We start from the raw sequence: 16,452 nt of genomic DNA, 5'->3' as shown, positions 1-16,452 counted from the left end.
TACTTACAAGCTGTAGTTGTCACAAAAAATTTAACCAACATAATTCTTTTAATTTAAGAACGTGACCCCAATTATGGTTTTTACTTCAGTAACTTTCTTCAGCTGTTAGGTCGTACTAGGGATTTTGCACCAGTTGGAGAACACCATCTTAGGCCAGATTCACATGTCCAGAGGCGTAACTACCACTATAGCAGCCATAGCGGCTGCTATGGGGCCCGCCGCATCAGGGGGCCCCATGGCCTGCTCCTGCAATACACTGGGCCCCCTGAGCCGTCATCATTTGCAGCACCGGGTGGCCCTGCTGGTCTCCTGGGTTTTGCAAATGTCCCTTTAAGTGCAAGCATTCCTGACCAGATCTAGCAGTTATGTAGTTATGACTTCACTTGACCGTTTAGTGGTCAGTCGGGGGGGCTATGCTATGGGGCCCAGCCGTTTCTAGTTACGCCCCTGCACATGTCTATAATATATAGTCCGTAAGCTCCTTGTTTATCATGGACCGAACTCCACAGGACTACCCGCATCATAATTTATTATGATACAGTGAGCTCTGGAACAGTTAAACACTACGATATTGAACTGACACAGCCAGGTCAGTCAGCAGTGTACTGCTATAGCCGTATGGCATCTCACTGCATCATAAATTATAATACAGGGAGTCCCAGAGAGTTCAGTCAGTGATATAAAACAAGCTTACAGACCATATATAACTGACTAGATCCCCACTCAGTAGGCACAATGATATGAAGTCATCACACCTGCTGGAGAATCCCATCCCTGCACCTTACAGGCTGGAGGCCAGAAGTGATTAAAACCTGATCCGTGCCTGAATTAGCTGAGTATTATGTAATTTCCTCCGATAGCAGCAAAGGTGAACATACAGTACTATAGCTCAGTACTATGCTTCAGCACCGGCCGGTACCGCTGGATCGAACGGCGCCGTGCACGGGAACCGGGCGGCGGTCCAAAAAACGGACCGCGGCACCGGCTTCCCCGTGCCGGCGCCGATCGATCCATGGGTTCAGGTTAAAGAGGATTTACCGGGTGGTAGGACAGGGGGTAGGACACGTCAAAAATTACTGATTGCAAACCCTCTCTTAAAATCTACAGCAAGGGTGGGTTCACACTACGAAATTCTCACGGATAAACACTGCAGAATTCTGCCGGCTGTATGCGCTCACGGACGCGCGCCTTTCCGCTAGCTCCATAGACACCATTCTACGGGCCGGCTGATTCCGCATTCCGCCGAAAGAACTGACATGTCAATTCTTTTGGCGGAATGCGGAATCAGCCAGCCCATAGAATGGTGTCTATGGAGCCGGTGGAAAGGCGAGCGTCCGTGAGTGCGTATAGCCGGCAGAATTCCGCTAAGTTTATCCGTGAGAATTCCATAGTGTGAACCCACCCTAATTCTGAGCTACATCCAGGTGGAATACACAGTAGCGAGGCTCCCTGGCTGTCAATAAAATCCACTTTATTACAGTTTATGGAGCGAAAGAGTTGTATGGAGCTCACTGCAGGTCTAAGGAATAAGACCCGGTGCAGTCAATAACTTTTCAGATGCCTGATAACATGTCAGAAGTTACTCCAAATGACAGTAAGTCCATGCTGGGTCCATTTATTTATTGATACCCAGTGGAAAAAATGACCAGTATCCTACAACTTCTGAGATAATCCCTTACCAATAGTTAATCATTTATTAAGTTTAGAAGAGGTTATGTATGTTGAAATATTGGGCTGTAACATGGGAGGTATTCTAATATCTGTATCAGGGTGGGAAAGGCAGATCAATGAAAGTATCCTGTTCTTTCAAGTAGAATATTAACAGAGAATATTAGTTGTCATGGCAAAATTAAGGCTTGTTACATGCGTAATTTAATTTTTGGGATTCCATTGACCGTGGTGATATAAAGGACTAGGTTACTGTGAGATCGCAGCACAGGGAGCATCAGACCGGTTGTGTATACGCACAGCATCCGACTGGGATTATTCACCAGGCGCAGGCCAGACACTCCAGTAACGGACAGAACATTTCTACATTGGCATTATGTGTTCTGGGGGCTGTGCAAAGTGCCTAGGCATCGCCTTGATTCCCTTAGCTATTTTGTGTATTCTTGCAAACATCCTGCTGTTTTTTCCTGGAGGGAAGGTTGCAGACAACAATGGGCATATCTCAGATGAAGTCTGGTACTTCGGCGGAATACTAGGATCTGGGGTTCTGGTGAGTAATATTTCTTTTGAGAATCAAACCTGTATATATACACCTAAACTGCTCTGAAAGTCCACAGCAACATGCAGCTTTGGGTGCTGTTTTTTTCATGTGAGTCTAAAGCACAACTTTTATTAAAGCTCTAAATGATTTCAACAAGAGCTCAAAGTAAAATAAGTGACATGTTTAAAAAAAAAAAAATGTATTCCTTGCTCCCCATTGAAATCAATGAGAGATGGTTTTTAATATAACAGGAAATCCTGCTCCCTCATACACACACACAAGCAGCAGCATTATGCAGCAGTAATAAGCAGTGTTAATGTGAATGTAGCAGAACATACACCTCTATGCAGCAGCAGTGCCTGGATGTCTCCATCTCTCTCTCTGAGCAGGTGCACCTGCCCCCACTTCCTCTCTCTATAGAGATCTATGGGTGGCAGCTGTAACCTGATCTCACAGTTTTTACCTTGGCCTACCTTTATACAAATTGTTACAGAGAATTCAGAGTAAGGGTCCTATTAGACGAAGTGATGTTTAACAATTACCGTTTAATAAGAAATGTTTGAGAGTTTTTGGTAACAACCTGAAATCGTTCACCATAACACACAGTCGTTAGTTAAGATCATTACTTCTTCTGAACCCAGGAAAAGAACAATTAGCAAATATTTAGCGAACATTTACCGAACGATTAACAATGATTATATAGTCATCTTAAAAGATGCGATCAGCGACACACAAACAATTTTTTGATCGTTGCTTGCATACACACAAAATGATTACTGTTTAAATTTGAATGATACTGTATTAGGGCCAGTTCACACGAAGTAAAACTGGTGGAATCCCGCCAGCCTCAATGTCATACTGGAAGTCTATGGGAGGGCTTGCCTCGCCACTCTGCGCCTCGCCACTCTGAAGAATTGACATGTCAATTCTTCCGTGCGGAGAGAAGAGGGACGAGCCCTCCCATAAACTGCCAGTTTAACACGGAGGCTGGCGGGATTCTGCCGCAGAGAGTTCCGCCACAAACTTCCACTGTCAGGACCGGCAGGCGTAGACAAGACAAAAGACAGTGGGCCCTAGATCTGAACCCACCCACTGTCACCTGCCTACTTGCCTCAGTCGACCCTAAACGGTCGCGGACAACCACGGAGTCGGTCCCTACACTGCGTAGGTGGATACACAAAACGTAGACAGACAAACAAAACACAATGGAGGATAGTCAACTAGCAGGGTCAAAACCAAACAGACAACGCAGTACAAAATCAGAAGGAGAGCGGATAGTCAAAAGTCAAGCAAGAGGTCAGAACACGGGCAGAGCAATAGCAAGGGGATTAGGACAGGGAACGCTGGGAAAGGAGCAGGGGAGCTGGGACTAGTAACAACTAATAACCAGCAGGGAACAGAGGATCTGACTGCTTTTTATCCAGGAAAAAAGACCAGGTCCAGCAGCTGATTGGAGCAGCCCAGATCCCAGCATCAAGCTCAGCTGAACAGACCTAGCAGTGCAGTAACCCCTACACTGCCAGAAGTCTGACAGGCCAGGCAGGTGTGGCTGAGAAGTGAAACACAATTCAGACACAAAACCAGTGCAACAGCAGACATAAACTCAGCGCTTCCTTGGCCGCCCGACATGGACTGAGGAGCGCAAAGTCACATTCCTAACAGTACCCCCCCTCTTATGAGGGGCCTCAGGACCCTCACCCAAAGGACCCGGCCTGGAAGGGTTACGCATGTGGTATTGTCTAACCAGACGAGGTGCATGCATGTCTTTGCTCGCCACCCAAGTCCGTTCTTCCGGACCAAATCCCTTCCAGTGTACAAGATATTGTAGAGAACTCTGGACCCAACGAGAATCCAGAATTCTCTCCACCTCGTATTCCAGTTCACCTTGGACGACCAAGGGAGCAGGGGAAGTAGACGGCAACACAGGGTTAACATATTTCTTTAACAGTGATTTATGAAAGACATCATGTATTTTCCAACTCTTAGGTAATTGTAACTGATAAGACACAGGGTTAATGATTTTCATAATTACATAAGGACCAATGTATTTTGGAGAAAGTTTACCAGACGGGGCTTTTAACCTTAAGTTTCTAGTAGAGAGCCATACCTTATCCCCCACCATATATTCTGGGCCAGATATACGTTTTTTATCAGATTGTTTTTTAAAACTTTCTTGGGCTTTAACCAGGTTCTGAAGAGCCTGGGCCCAAACTGTGCACAGTTTATTGTAGATTTTTTCAGCAGAAGGGTTAACAGATTCGGCAGCATGTACTGAAGAACATCTAGGATTAAACCCAAAATTACAAAAGAATGGCGACATCTTGAGGGATTGACTTTCTCGGTTATTAAGTGCAAACTCAGCTAGAGGCAAGTACTCTTTCCACTTGTCTTGTGACCCTGCAACAAAACATCTTAAAAATTGTTCCAGTGATTGGTTGACCCTCTCGGTTTGACCATTGGATTGCGGATGAAAGGCGGAGGAAAAAGACAAAGTTATACCTAAGCGACCACAGAATTCCTTCCAGAATTTCGATACGAATTGTACGCCCCTATCGGATACAATATTTTCAGGGACCCCATGCAGACGCAAGATATGGTTAATAAACAGGGAAGCTAGGGTACGAGCGTTAGGGAGTTTACTAAGAGGAATGAGGTGACACATCTTGGAAAATCTGTCAATGACGACCCAAATCACCGTTTTCCCCCTGGAAGGGGGCAAATCGGTGATGAAATCCATAGAGACATGAGTCCAAGGTCTCGCAGGCAGTGGTAAGGGTTGAAGCAGACCCTCGGGGAGTCTGCGAGGTACCTTGGACCTGGCACAGGTCTCACAGGCTTCTACAAACAACTTAGTATCCCGAGCCCACGAGGGCCACCAATAATGTCGTGATAACAGATACTGAGTGCCAGCTATGCCCGGATGACCTGCCAACACTGAGCAATGTGTCTCCTCCAGTACTCTTAAACGAAGGTTAGGAGGAACAAAGAGCTTATTCTCAGGGGTGTTCTTAGGGGCCAGGGACTGAGACTCTACCACTTGGGCAGCAAGATCGGGCTGTAGAATGGCTACCACAACCCCGGGAGCTAAAATAGTCTCTGATTCCCCACTAGGGACATTGCTGGTCTCAAAGCTACGGGACAAGGCGTCAGCTCTTACGTTTTTGGAACCAGGTCTGAAAGTTATTTCAAAATCAAAACGTGTGAAGAAGAGAGCCCATCTAGCCTGGCGAGGAGTAAGACGCTTAGCCTTGTCTAGATACACCAGATTTTTGTGATCAGTTAGGACCTTGATTTTGTGCTTAGCCCCCTCTAGAAAATGTCTCCATTCATCAAATGCCCATTTTATGGCAAGGAGCTCCCGGTTGCCTATGTCGTAGTTGCATTCAGTTTTGGAGAATTTCCTAGAGAAGTAAGCAATAGGTCTGAGATTGGTGAGTGTCTCTGGACCCTGTGAAAGAACAGCTCCCACCCCCACCTCCGAGGCATCCACTTCAATCACAAAAGGTTTTTCGAAGTCAGGTTGAGTCAAGACCGGAGCCACCGAAAAACATCCTTTAAGCTTGTCAAATGCCTGAACGGCTTCAGGAGTCCAATGTACCAAATCAGCCCCTTTCCTAGTTAGATCAGTTAGGGGTTTAGCAATTACAGAAAAACCCTTGATAAATTTTCTATAATAGTTAGCGAACCCCAAGAATCTCTGTAATGCTTTAAGACAATTAGGGCGCTCCCATTTTTCAATAGCTGACACTTTTAGAGGGTCCATACAAAAAGAATTGGGTGTGATTCTGTACCCCAAAAATGAAACCTCCTGAACGCCGAACAGGCACTTTGACAATTTTGCAAATAAATGATTTTGTCTTAAAAGTTCCATAACCTTACGGACATGACAAATGTGTGAGGACCAGTCAGGAGAGAAAATCAATATGTCATCCAAATACACCACTACAAATCGTCCTAGGTATTCACGAAATACATCATTTACCAAGTGTTGAAAGACCGCGGGCGCATTGCATAATCCGAAAGGCATAACAAGGTACTCGAAGTGCCCCTCGGGAGTATTAAAAGCGGTCTTCCACTCATCACCCTCTCTTATCCTGATCAGATTGTAGGCCCCTCGCAGGTCAATTTTGGAGAACCACTTAGCCCCAACAATCTGATTAAACAAATCAGGAATAAGAGGAAGAGGGTGCTGGTTTTTTACTGTAATTTTATTTAGCTCACGATAGTCAATACAGGGGCGCAGGCCCCCATCTTTTTTCCCCACAAAGAAAAATCCCGCACCCATAGGAGAAGAAGAAGGGCGAATGTGGCCTTTACGTAAACTATCTTTGATGTATTCACGCATTGCCTCTCTCTCAGGCCTAGACAAATTAAAAATTCTTCCCCTCGGATACCTGGACCCTGGAACCAAATCAACAGCACAATCATATGGGCGATGTGGCGGTAAGACATCTACTGCTTTTTCATCAAACACATCTGCAAAATCTGACAAAAACTCAGGGATCTCTCCTTCAGCCGGAGAACAATCTGCAACATTCAGCGCAACACAATGCGAAGCACAGTTAGATCCCCATTTGACCAATTCCCTGGTGGACCAATCAAATGTTGGGTTGTGTTGTGCCAACCAAGGTAACCCCAGAATAATGTCTGAAGACAAATTATCCATAACTAAAAATTCCAATGACTCGAAGTGAATAGAACCCACCCTTACATCAAGAGAGGGAGTTATATATTTCACCTTACCCTGAGCCAATGGGGTAAAATCCGCTCCAGTAATACTCAGCGGGCACTTAAGCTGAAGCGGACATACCCCCAGAGAGGACCAGAACCCAGAATTAATAAAATTAGCAGATGCCCCAGAATCCACATGGGCAAACCCAGAAATACATTTTTCACCTAAAAATAGTGAAATGGGCACCATTAATTTATTTTTCATATCGAGCGGTACCTGTGCGCCTGAATGACCCCCTCGACAATCATTCAGGCGCTGGAGTTTTCCGGCGGTGATCCAGGTCTGGATGTACATTCCTGTACACGATGTCCGGCCTTGCCACAGTATAGGCACAGATTGTGCTGTAGTCGATAGGCCCGTCGGGTCTTAGCATCTGTCGCTCCAATTTGCATAGGTTCTTCTTGAGATAGTGACAGGGCAGAAGAAGACTTAGAGAAGGAAGCAACAGATGATGGGGCTTTGAACGAGTCAGAGGTTCCCTTTTCCCTGCGTCTGTCCCGCATACGTCTATCAACCCTTATAGCTAAGGTCATGGTTTCCTCCAAGGTCTCTGGAGGGGGGTAGGCCACTAGCAAGTCCTTCAACTGGTCCGCAAGACCCAGCCGAAACTGATACCGCAAGGCAGAATCATTCCAGGTGGACGGGATACACCACTGCCGGAACTCTGCGCAGTAGTCTTCTACTGGTCTCTTACCCTGACGTAAGGAGGTCAGTTGGCGTTCGGCCACCGCAGTCCGGTCAGGGTCATCATACAACAGCCCTAGGGCTGAAAAAAAATAATCAACTGAAGTCAACTCAATTGCATTGGGAGGTAAGGAGAATGCCCATTCCTGCGGTGGGCCTTGCAGAAGGGACATGATAATTCCCACTTTTTGGCTCTCATCCCCAGAAGAGCGAGGACGGAGCCGAAAAAATAGTCTACACCCCTCTCTGAAGGATCGGAAATCCTTCCTATCTCCCTTGAATTTTTCAGGGAGCTGAACAGGTGGTTCTGGAGGTGTGGGGGTTGTCATGGTCACCTGACGGGGTGTAGCCTCTTGTTCTTGAACCCGCTCAGCAAGTCCCTGAACCAAAGTGTTCAGGTTTTGCATCTGTTCCATCAGCGCTTTCATTGGATCCATGGGAAAAAAAAAAACCCAAATGGTATGGCTGGTTATTCTGTCAGGACCGGCAGGCGTAGACAAGACAAAAGACAGTGGGCCCTAGATCTGAACCCACCCACTGTCACCTGCCTACTTGCCTCAGTCGACCCTAAACGGTCGCGGACAACCACGGAGTCGGTCCCTACACTGCGTAGGTGGATACACAAAACGTAGACAGACAAACAAAACACAATGGAGGATAGTCAACTAGCAGGGTCAAAACCAAACAGACAACGCAGTACAAAATCAGAAGGAGAGCGGATAGTCAAAAGTCAAGCAAGAGGTCAGAACACGGGCAGAGCAATAGCAAGGGGATTAGGACAGGGAACGCTGGGAAAGGAGCAGGGGAGCTGGGACTAGTAACAACTAATAACCAGCAGGGAACAGAGGATCTGACTGCTTTTTATCCAGGAAAAAAGACCAGGTCCAGCAGCTGATTGGAGCAGCCCAGATCCCAGCATCAAGCTCAGCTGAACAGACCTAGCAGTGCAGTAACCCCTACACTGCCAGAAGTCTGACAGGCCAGGCAGGTGTGGCTGAGAAGTGAAACACAATTCAGACACAAAACCAGTGCAACAGCAGACATAAACTCAGCGCTTCCTTGGCCGCCCGACATGGACTGAGGAGCGCAAAGTCACATTCCTAACATCCACCTGTTTTACTCCGCGAGAACTGGCCCTAAGGCCACTGCAGGAGGCCTGGAGATGGGAGGAGTTTGATTAGAAGAGAAAGATGCATATTTCTGTAAAAAAATATATACAGTATCTTATCTTTTACTATTAATTTATGGGGAAAAAATAATCAATAATTTGTGTTTAACACTGCTGTTTAACAGTACTTCAGAACACTAAAAATGGTGTCATCTTTAATGAGTGACACATTATACATTCACCCTACAGTGTCGACTGCAGGAGAATGGGCAGCCACACCAAGCTTCCCTATGGCAGGTATAGCGAGGGTTAGGAAAGCTGAATTGGCAGCGATTGGTTGGTTGCAGGTGAGACTTTAGTCTGGATTGTCTAAATTAGACAGCCCTTTTAATAAACCAACTAGCAATAATAGATTTCCAGTGTCTCCCAACTATTATATGGCTTGACTGAGTTTATTAACTGAATTACTGGATAGTATAGTATACTGGAAGTATAGTAGTAGCCTGTTAAATTATCATAGTGATCCATTGGATCAGATCAATAACCTATGGCAAACTCCTGATTCTTTCACTATGAAACATTATCACATGGAAAGAAAAGATTGGGTATGTTAAGTGGTTAAGTGCAACATACCTAGAGGCTGCCCCATATATCAGCATTAGTATTCACTATAATGTGCAACCCCATATTACATTACAAAGAGGATCTAAGATAAGTATCTGAAAGTCTGTACACATAGTAAACACAATCTGGTCATTCTACTGAGTAGTAATGACCTCTTCTTCTTTACACATTCCTGAGGGTATTGACCTTGTCTGTATGTTGAGTACAGTTACCTTTAGTAGGAGAGTGTTATCAATGTTCTTCCTAGCACAGATTTTTAACTAGTATATATTATGGCTCTTGTCAAATTGTTGGTTTATTTCTTATACACGTTTTTATATTGTTATGATAACTGGGAGAGATACTGGGAGAGATATTACACCATTGTAAGTCAAAGTTGCCATACAGTGACGAGTATTTCTTTTGAGACAATACATTTAACAAATGCATAAAGGACCAAAAAATATATAGAAAATTCACACAGAATAAATAAGGCTAAAGACAAGTGTAAGAAGCAGCACCACATAAAGTACAGTAACTACCCAGAGCAACAATCAATAACAAAAGTACCCAGAAAAGAAATCCACCTGATGTGTGGACTGCAACAGCTATTTCTACCAATCTTCCCATTTACATGCATATTAAGCTCAATGGAGCATGCATGTATGCTGAAGGAGAAGGAAGTAGTGAAAACAAAAAGTGTATTCGCTGACATGTTTGCAAACAATAGACATAATTTTTAGTTGTTCACACACATTTTTCCCCCACCATTCTTTCACCATCTTTACTACTTAAGTCAATGGACCTTCTAAAAAGAACCACACCCAAAAGAGCCTGAACTAGAACAATGTACTAACAGCCGTCACTGTAATGACAAGCACCTAAAACACAAAACAGTGCAACATCCCTGCTGATTGGATGTGTTCCGGGCATCATGGGAAATCGCTTTTCCTGCCCATAACACTTCCTGCTTTCTAAAATGCTGGCTGCCATTTTAGAGAGCAAGAAAAAAAAAAAATTCGGAGCGGACTTCCAAAAATCTGAATCCGACCAGACTTGGACTTTTGGAAAAATCCAAACTGGATCCCATACTGGCCGAACTGGTTCGATCATCTCTAATCATATGGTACTCAAAATTACAGATGACATTTTGAGAAGAAAAAAACCCCCAGAGAAAACGTCATGTGAACATAGCCTATAAGTGCCTCAGAACCTATCAAGAGCATTATAGGGATACTTTAACAGAGAGAGCCAAGGTGCTGTGCGTTATATAAGTTGTTTTCATCCACCAGGCTGCTGGGGATCCACTTGGAATAAATCTCAAATAAGAAAAGCAAAATATAAAACATAAGCTTTCATTTTTATGCTGTTTTAATTAAAAAAATATTTGTCCAGTTAATTGAAGAGAGGAGTAGATACATGAAGACAGCAATAATAAAGATTTATATGCATGAATATGTAAATCCAAGTACAAAGCCTGAGTATGATAATGCAATCTTTTTGTTATTATTCAAATGCCCAGAGAGCGTTACCCAGTGTAACAAGTGCCCAGGAAAGTTCAGACCATCTCCTTTTTACTTTATCTAGTCTCTGTCAGTCAAATAGATAAGTGGAGGCAAGCAGGTCGAGGGAAGTTATAAAGAGTACATGGACTTCCCTGGGCTCTTGCCATGAAGAGGAACACCCCCTAGGCACTTAATCCCCATTTATAGCCACTATTATATTTATGAATTATCATATTACTCCTTTTTAGATGGTGTTCCCAGCGCTTGTATTTCTTGGGTTGAAGAATAATGACTGCTGTGGATGTTGTGGAAATGAGAAATGTGGGAAGAGATTTGCGGTAAGAAAAGAAATCTTGCTTCAAAGTATTATAGAAACTGATGGAAATCTAACAATGTAACTTTATTTTTTATTTTTTTTTATTGTGCAGTGTGTGTAGTTTACATTACACTATGCACACAGGGGTTCTGCATAGACGAGAGTTGTCACATAAGAGTGGGCACTGCAGTTAGCAGCACCGAACATATCTGTGCCATGATGTCTCTATGATGTAGTTTTTATCTTCACCATTTTGGTATCGATGGCACTTTTTGATACATTTTTATTTAATTTTATCTGAAATATGTGACCACAAAAACATCAAAATGTTTAGTATTTTTGTTGCGTATGGTATTTACCATACAGAATCAATAACATTATTTTTTACATTCCGCATACAGCAATACCAGATATGTTTTTTTTTTTTTGGTAATGGGAAAATGGGGGAAGGGCTTTTTTTGTTATATTTTTAAAAACATTTTCAAAATTTTTTGTGTGCACTTTTTTAAGTCCCTGTTAGATTGATGATACTGTTCCATCGAGTGCCGACCGGCCCCTTACAATCACATTGTGTTGTTGGCGATTGGACAGTCGACAGATGCGATACCTGCTATTTGCTCATTTAAATTGTATCACTATGACATCAGCAGGACATAACAGAACATGTGTATGGAGTGTACTCTGGTCTCGAGACCACTTCATAGACCCCTTCCCTGCCTAGCCCATTAATTAACAAGAGGAAAATTGGAAGAGGTTACAATTCTATAAGGAAGGTCCTTTCCTATTCCATGCCTTGCTGTTATGATTCCTTTAAAGCAGACCTGTCAGCAGCTAAACAGGGTTAAAATAAACCCATGGCTAGATAGGGCTTCTCATCTGGATTCTGGGCATACACATTTTTTACATTATGGTTCTTTCCAGCCATAAGATAGAAGCCTCATTGTTTAAATATAAATGAGGTTAAAAAGCCTAGGGGGCATTCCACAGCCTGGCTAGAGTCCAAGGTTGTCCAGCTCCTCCCTTATTCTCTGGGCTCGCTGTCAATCATATAGGGGGTAAGTTTATGCAAGTAAGCGTGGAGGTGATGAATGAGAAGACATGGGCTGAGCTAACCCTGAGCTCTTGGGCTGGGGAATGCCCCATAAGCACTTAAACCTCATTTACATATTATCAAAAAGGCGTATATATCACACTTCTGGAACGCACTATGGACATATCTTTATAAGGTCCATAGTGCGTTCCAGAAGTGTGATATAATATATGCCCAGAATCATCTAGCCCTTTACTCCTGTTTAGCTGTTTGTAGGACAAGTAAACTGTTAAAACATTGCATTGCAGCCTTGCATACACATACGGACATCTAGGATTGTCACCTATGGAAAGTAAGATGGAACAGAAATACACCCAATCCGTCCCCATGGCAAGCCTGGCGATGATCTTTCAAAAAGTCAAAAAATTTTGCTCAAATGCCTTGTTTGCACACACATCTGTGATACCTTACAGGGTTTGGGCAGACACAGCCCTAATGAATTTGTCCTTTAGTGTATACTACTGCATGTGATGTGGATATGATATTCACTTTGTGGTTTCTTACAATCCCTCTTTATTTGTTGCTTTTGCAGATGTTTTCTTCTATACTCTTCGCTGCCATTGGGTTTGTTGGAGCTGGCTACAGCTTTATCATCTCTATAGTTGGAATACATAATGGTCCAAAGTGTGATGTAGGCAATGGAAACTGGACATATCCTTTTGAAGGGGGGTAAGTACATGGGTTCAGGTAATACATCCCTAATATGTACATTTTGAGCAGAATTTATTTGTTTCCCTACCTGGTTTTAGATGTCAGCCATGGATAATAGTCAAAAGTGCACTGACACAAAAGGCAATTATGTTCTTGAAGAAAAGGTATACTTCTTCAGCTCTCCATATCTGTGTGCAATAAGGGATGTGTGGCCAACAGGTGATGGTAGCAAGGGCTGCAGGAACAATCCAGCTATTGTTTCAGCTTAAGCTTTATAACATGCTTTGTAAACAAGGGTCATCCGGCAAGATTAGCTACTAAACTTCAGCTACAATATAGTCATATAAATACACAGTACTGTATATGTAAGGAAAACTCCTTTGATACCAGCTAATGCTGATGGTATTTTTAGCTTTACCTGCCAAATGGGCAACCACGCGATGCCTAGGACTGCCAGAGCAAGATTCCACTCTGTTAGCGGCCTTCCTCTGTGGCTAATAAAGGCAGATCTTGAGCAGGGGAACATTCTTTATAATGTCCATCTGGCCAACTAGGGCATTTGGAAATGGGTTGTCTTCATGGCCTTAAATTTTTTGTTAGACACTAAAATACCAAACCTGTCTATTTCTTTTGGTTGAGGCAGCGCTTTATAAAACATATAGTAGAATTGCTTGTACTGTTTGCTACTTAACCTTAAAGGGGTACTCCGGAGGGGGGGGGAATGTTTTTAAAACAACTGTTGTCAGAAAGATATATAGATTTGTAATTGACTTCTATTTAAAAATAAAAAAAATTCCAGTACTTTTCAGCTGCTTTATGTCCTGCTGGAAGTGGTGTATTCTCTCCAGCCTGACACAGTGCTCTCTGCTGCCACCTCTGTCAGTGAAAGGAACTGTCCACAGCCGGAGATGTTTTCTATGGGGATTTTCTATTATGCTGGACAGTTCCTGTCACAGAAAGAGGTGGCAGCAGAGAGCACTGTGTCAGACTGTAAGGAATACACCATGCAGGGCATACAAATCTGTATAACTTTCTGATTTTCTTTTTTGAAACTATATTTTAATTCCTCTGTAGCACTCCTTTAAATTAAATCAGATAAATAATGAGAAATTATTTTGCTGTTTGTGTCTACTGCTAACTATTTTAATCTTGTTTTACAGAAATTACCTAGGACACCCCAATATATGGAGCACATGTGAAGCACCAAAAGACATAGTCCCCTGGAACCTCACACTGTTCAGCTTGCTTCTAATAATGAGTGCAGTCCAGGCTGTTCTCTGCGCCATTCAGGCCATCAATGGTCTTATTGGAACATTCTTTGCAGACTGCAAGTGTTCTTCATGCTGTGGGGTGGGTTAAATGTACATCATAATTTTTATACAATATAGATAGCTATGTTGGATTTCATGTGCAGTAGGATATTCTCAAGAAATTGTAGCCAACAACCAGAGCCCAGCTTTAATTTCTTAAAGGGGGATTCCAGTGGAACTCTCTAATAAATAAACATATGGAAAGACATTCTTAGGTTCATAGACATTCATACGCCAGCCACAACCCCTGCTCGTCCAATGGGCAGTGGTGGTGGTGGGGGGCAGAACCAAGCAGGGAGAAGGCGTGGCTTTCCCCTGCACCTGATTTACCATGATTTACACTTGGTGTAAATCATGGCAGAAATCTACACCTGCTCAGAAGATACCCGCCTCTTAGTAAAACTAGTGGGGTGAATGGAAACGAGAGCTAATTAAAGACCGACGTACAAGTACACCAGTATTAATAAATGTCCCCATAGTGTTACATAGTAATGTTATTTTACTATCTTTCTTTGGTATTTCATATTTCTGCTCTTGATGCACTACTTCCTGTCTGGTACACTGTAATGGACTTCCTGTTCCTGCTGTACACTCTAGCTGAGATTTTATTTAACCCTATCTCCCTCATTCTAGAATCTAGAGAGAAGTTTAGGCAAGAAGCTTTTTTTTTTTTTTTTAGGAATTGCTACTGCAGCCTGACAGTAGAAGTAAGTTCAGAACGTCCACGTGTCATGGTGTTATTAGTGCAAACACATTGTTCATGTATGGCTTGTAGAAATTACTGTAAGAAAATGTTGCCAAAATTTGGGCAGCCTAATCATATACTGTAATATGGTATTAATATATTTTATTGTCTTTTTTAATATACAGGGAGACGGACCTGTCTAAACCTTTGTTTCTCTGAATAACTGTGAGAACTTAGTATATACATGGATATCAAAGGATGAAGAGTCTGGTCACCACTCTGACTGAAAGTCTTATCTTGTGTACTTAAAGCTAAAGAAAATTTAGTGACTAGCTGACTATGTTCTGACCTCTGAAGTAAATGGGCACATATTGTTGGTCGCTCCATGCCAAATGAGTTAAGACTAGCTCAGCTTTGCTGCATTTGCATATAAGTTCTGCCTCAAACAACTATAGTCTATTGTAAATTTAATAATACCAAGACTCTCCTACAAAATACAACCTTTTCATTGTGTTTCTTCTTTAGGGGACAAAAGTAAATTGCTTGTGCATAAATGACAGTAACCTTGGAACTCCAGTCTGTCATTTTGTAAGCCGACCCTTGTATATTGTGCATTACGTTCCTTTGTAAAGGTATCACACATGTGAACCCAGCAGAACACTTGAGTAATATTTATATGTTGTTATACAAACAGCAGTTCCTTTGTTGCTTTATATCTCTGTGATCTACTGTAATTCATTGCTCCGTGGTGTGTCACACACAGTTATCCGTACTTACTGTACAGAGAAGAGCCATCTCAGGCTGTATGTTAGGGGTTCTATTCAGTAAAGTTTTCCACTCTCTGTGCCTACTTGTTAATTATCAAAACGGGAACATTCACAAGCAATTCCCAATTGTAAATGTCTATTAATAAGTATATGAGGGGTACAGGAGGGGGTATCAGGTTTTTTAACACTTTAAAGGAAAGTTGTAATTTAAAATAAAAAAAAATTCTCCAGATTTTTCTATTTAAATCAATTTTTTTTTAAACTGACAATAAGAAATACAACTCAGAATGTATTGATTAAATTCAGAAATATAATCTTCTTGAGGATGTTGGTCCCTTCTTTTCATTAGATTGCTCTTCCGGTTTGTAGAGGAGGTGAAAACAACAACAACCCTCCAAAAGACCCCATTTTGTAAACTACATCCTTCAAGGAATTTATCTAGACATGCAGTGCACATTTTGATCCCATGTGTGTATAGAATTTATTAACCCCTTAATGACGGAGCCAATTTTTGTTTTTGTGTTTTTGTTTATTCTGCCTCGTGTTTAATAGGCCAAAGCACTTGTATTTTTTCCCCTACAGACCCACATGAGCCCTTATTTTTGTGCCACCAATTTTACTTTGCAATGGCAGACTTAATTTGTGGATAAAATACAGTGTGAAACCAGAAAAAATTGTGCGGGTAAACTGGAAAAAAAAAAAAAAAAAAAAAACGCATTTTTTTTTTAGGGGGGGGGCTTCGTTTTTACGCCGTGCGTCCTATGGTAAAACTGACATGTTATATATGTTCCT

General features: G+C 42.5%; 1 protein-coding gene across 1 annotated transcript; it reads left to right on the top strand.

The window, feature by feature from the left end:
- Positions 1 to 1,746: 1,746 nt before the first annotated feature.
- LOC138795799 (transmembrane 4 L6 family member 4-like) lies at positions 1,747 to 15,890 on the top strand. The gene is made up of 5 exons (XM_069975379.1): positions 1,747 to 2,218; positions 11,090 to 11,179; positions 12,780 to 12,916; positions 14,059 to 14,248; positions 15,079 to 15,890. The coding sequence occupies exons 1-5, from the start codon at positions 2,045 to 2,047 to the stop codon at positions 15,094 to 15,096; spliced, it is 609 nt and encodes a 202-aa protein (XP_069831480.1). The 5' UTR covers positions 1,747 to 2,044; the 3' UTR covers positions 15,097 to 15,890.
- The last annotated feature ends 562 nt before the right edge of the window (positions 15,891 to 16,452 follow it).

This window comes from Dendropsophus ebraccatus, chromosome 6 (assembly GCF_027789765.1).
Source record: "Dendropsophus ebraccatus isolate aDenEbr1 chromosome 6, aDenEbr1.pat, whole genome shotgun sequence".
NCBI lineage: Eukaryota > Metazoa > Chordata > Amphibia > Anura > Hylidae > Dendropsophus > Dendropsophus ebraccatus.
Note: the sequence above shows the minus strand (reverse complement) of the source record. Positions and strands in the feature narration are given on the sequence as shown.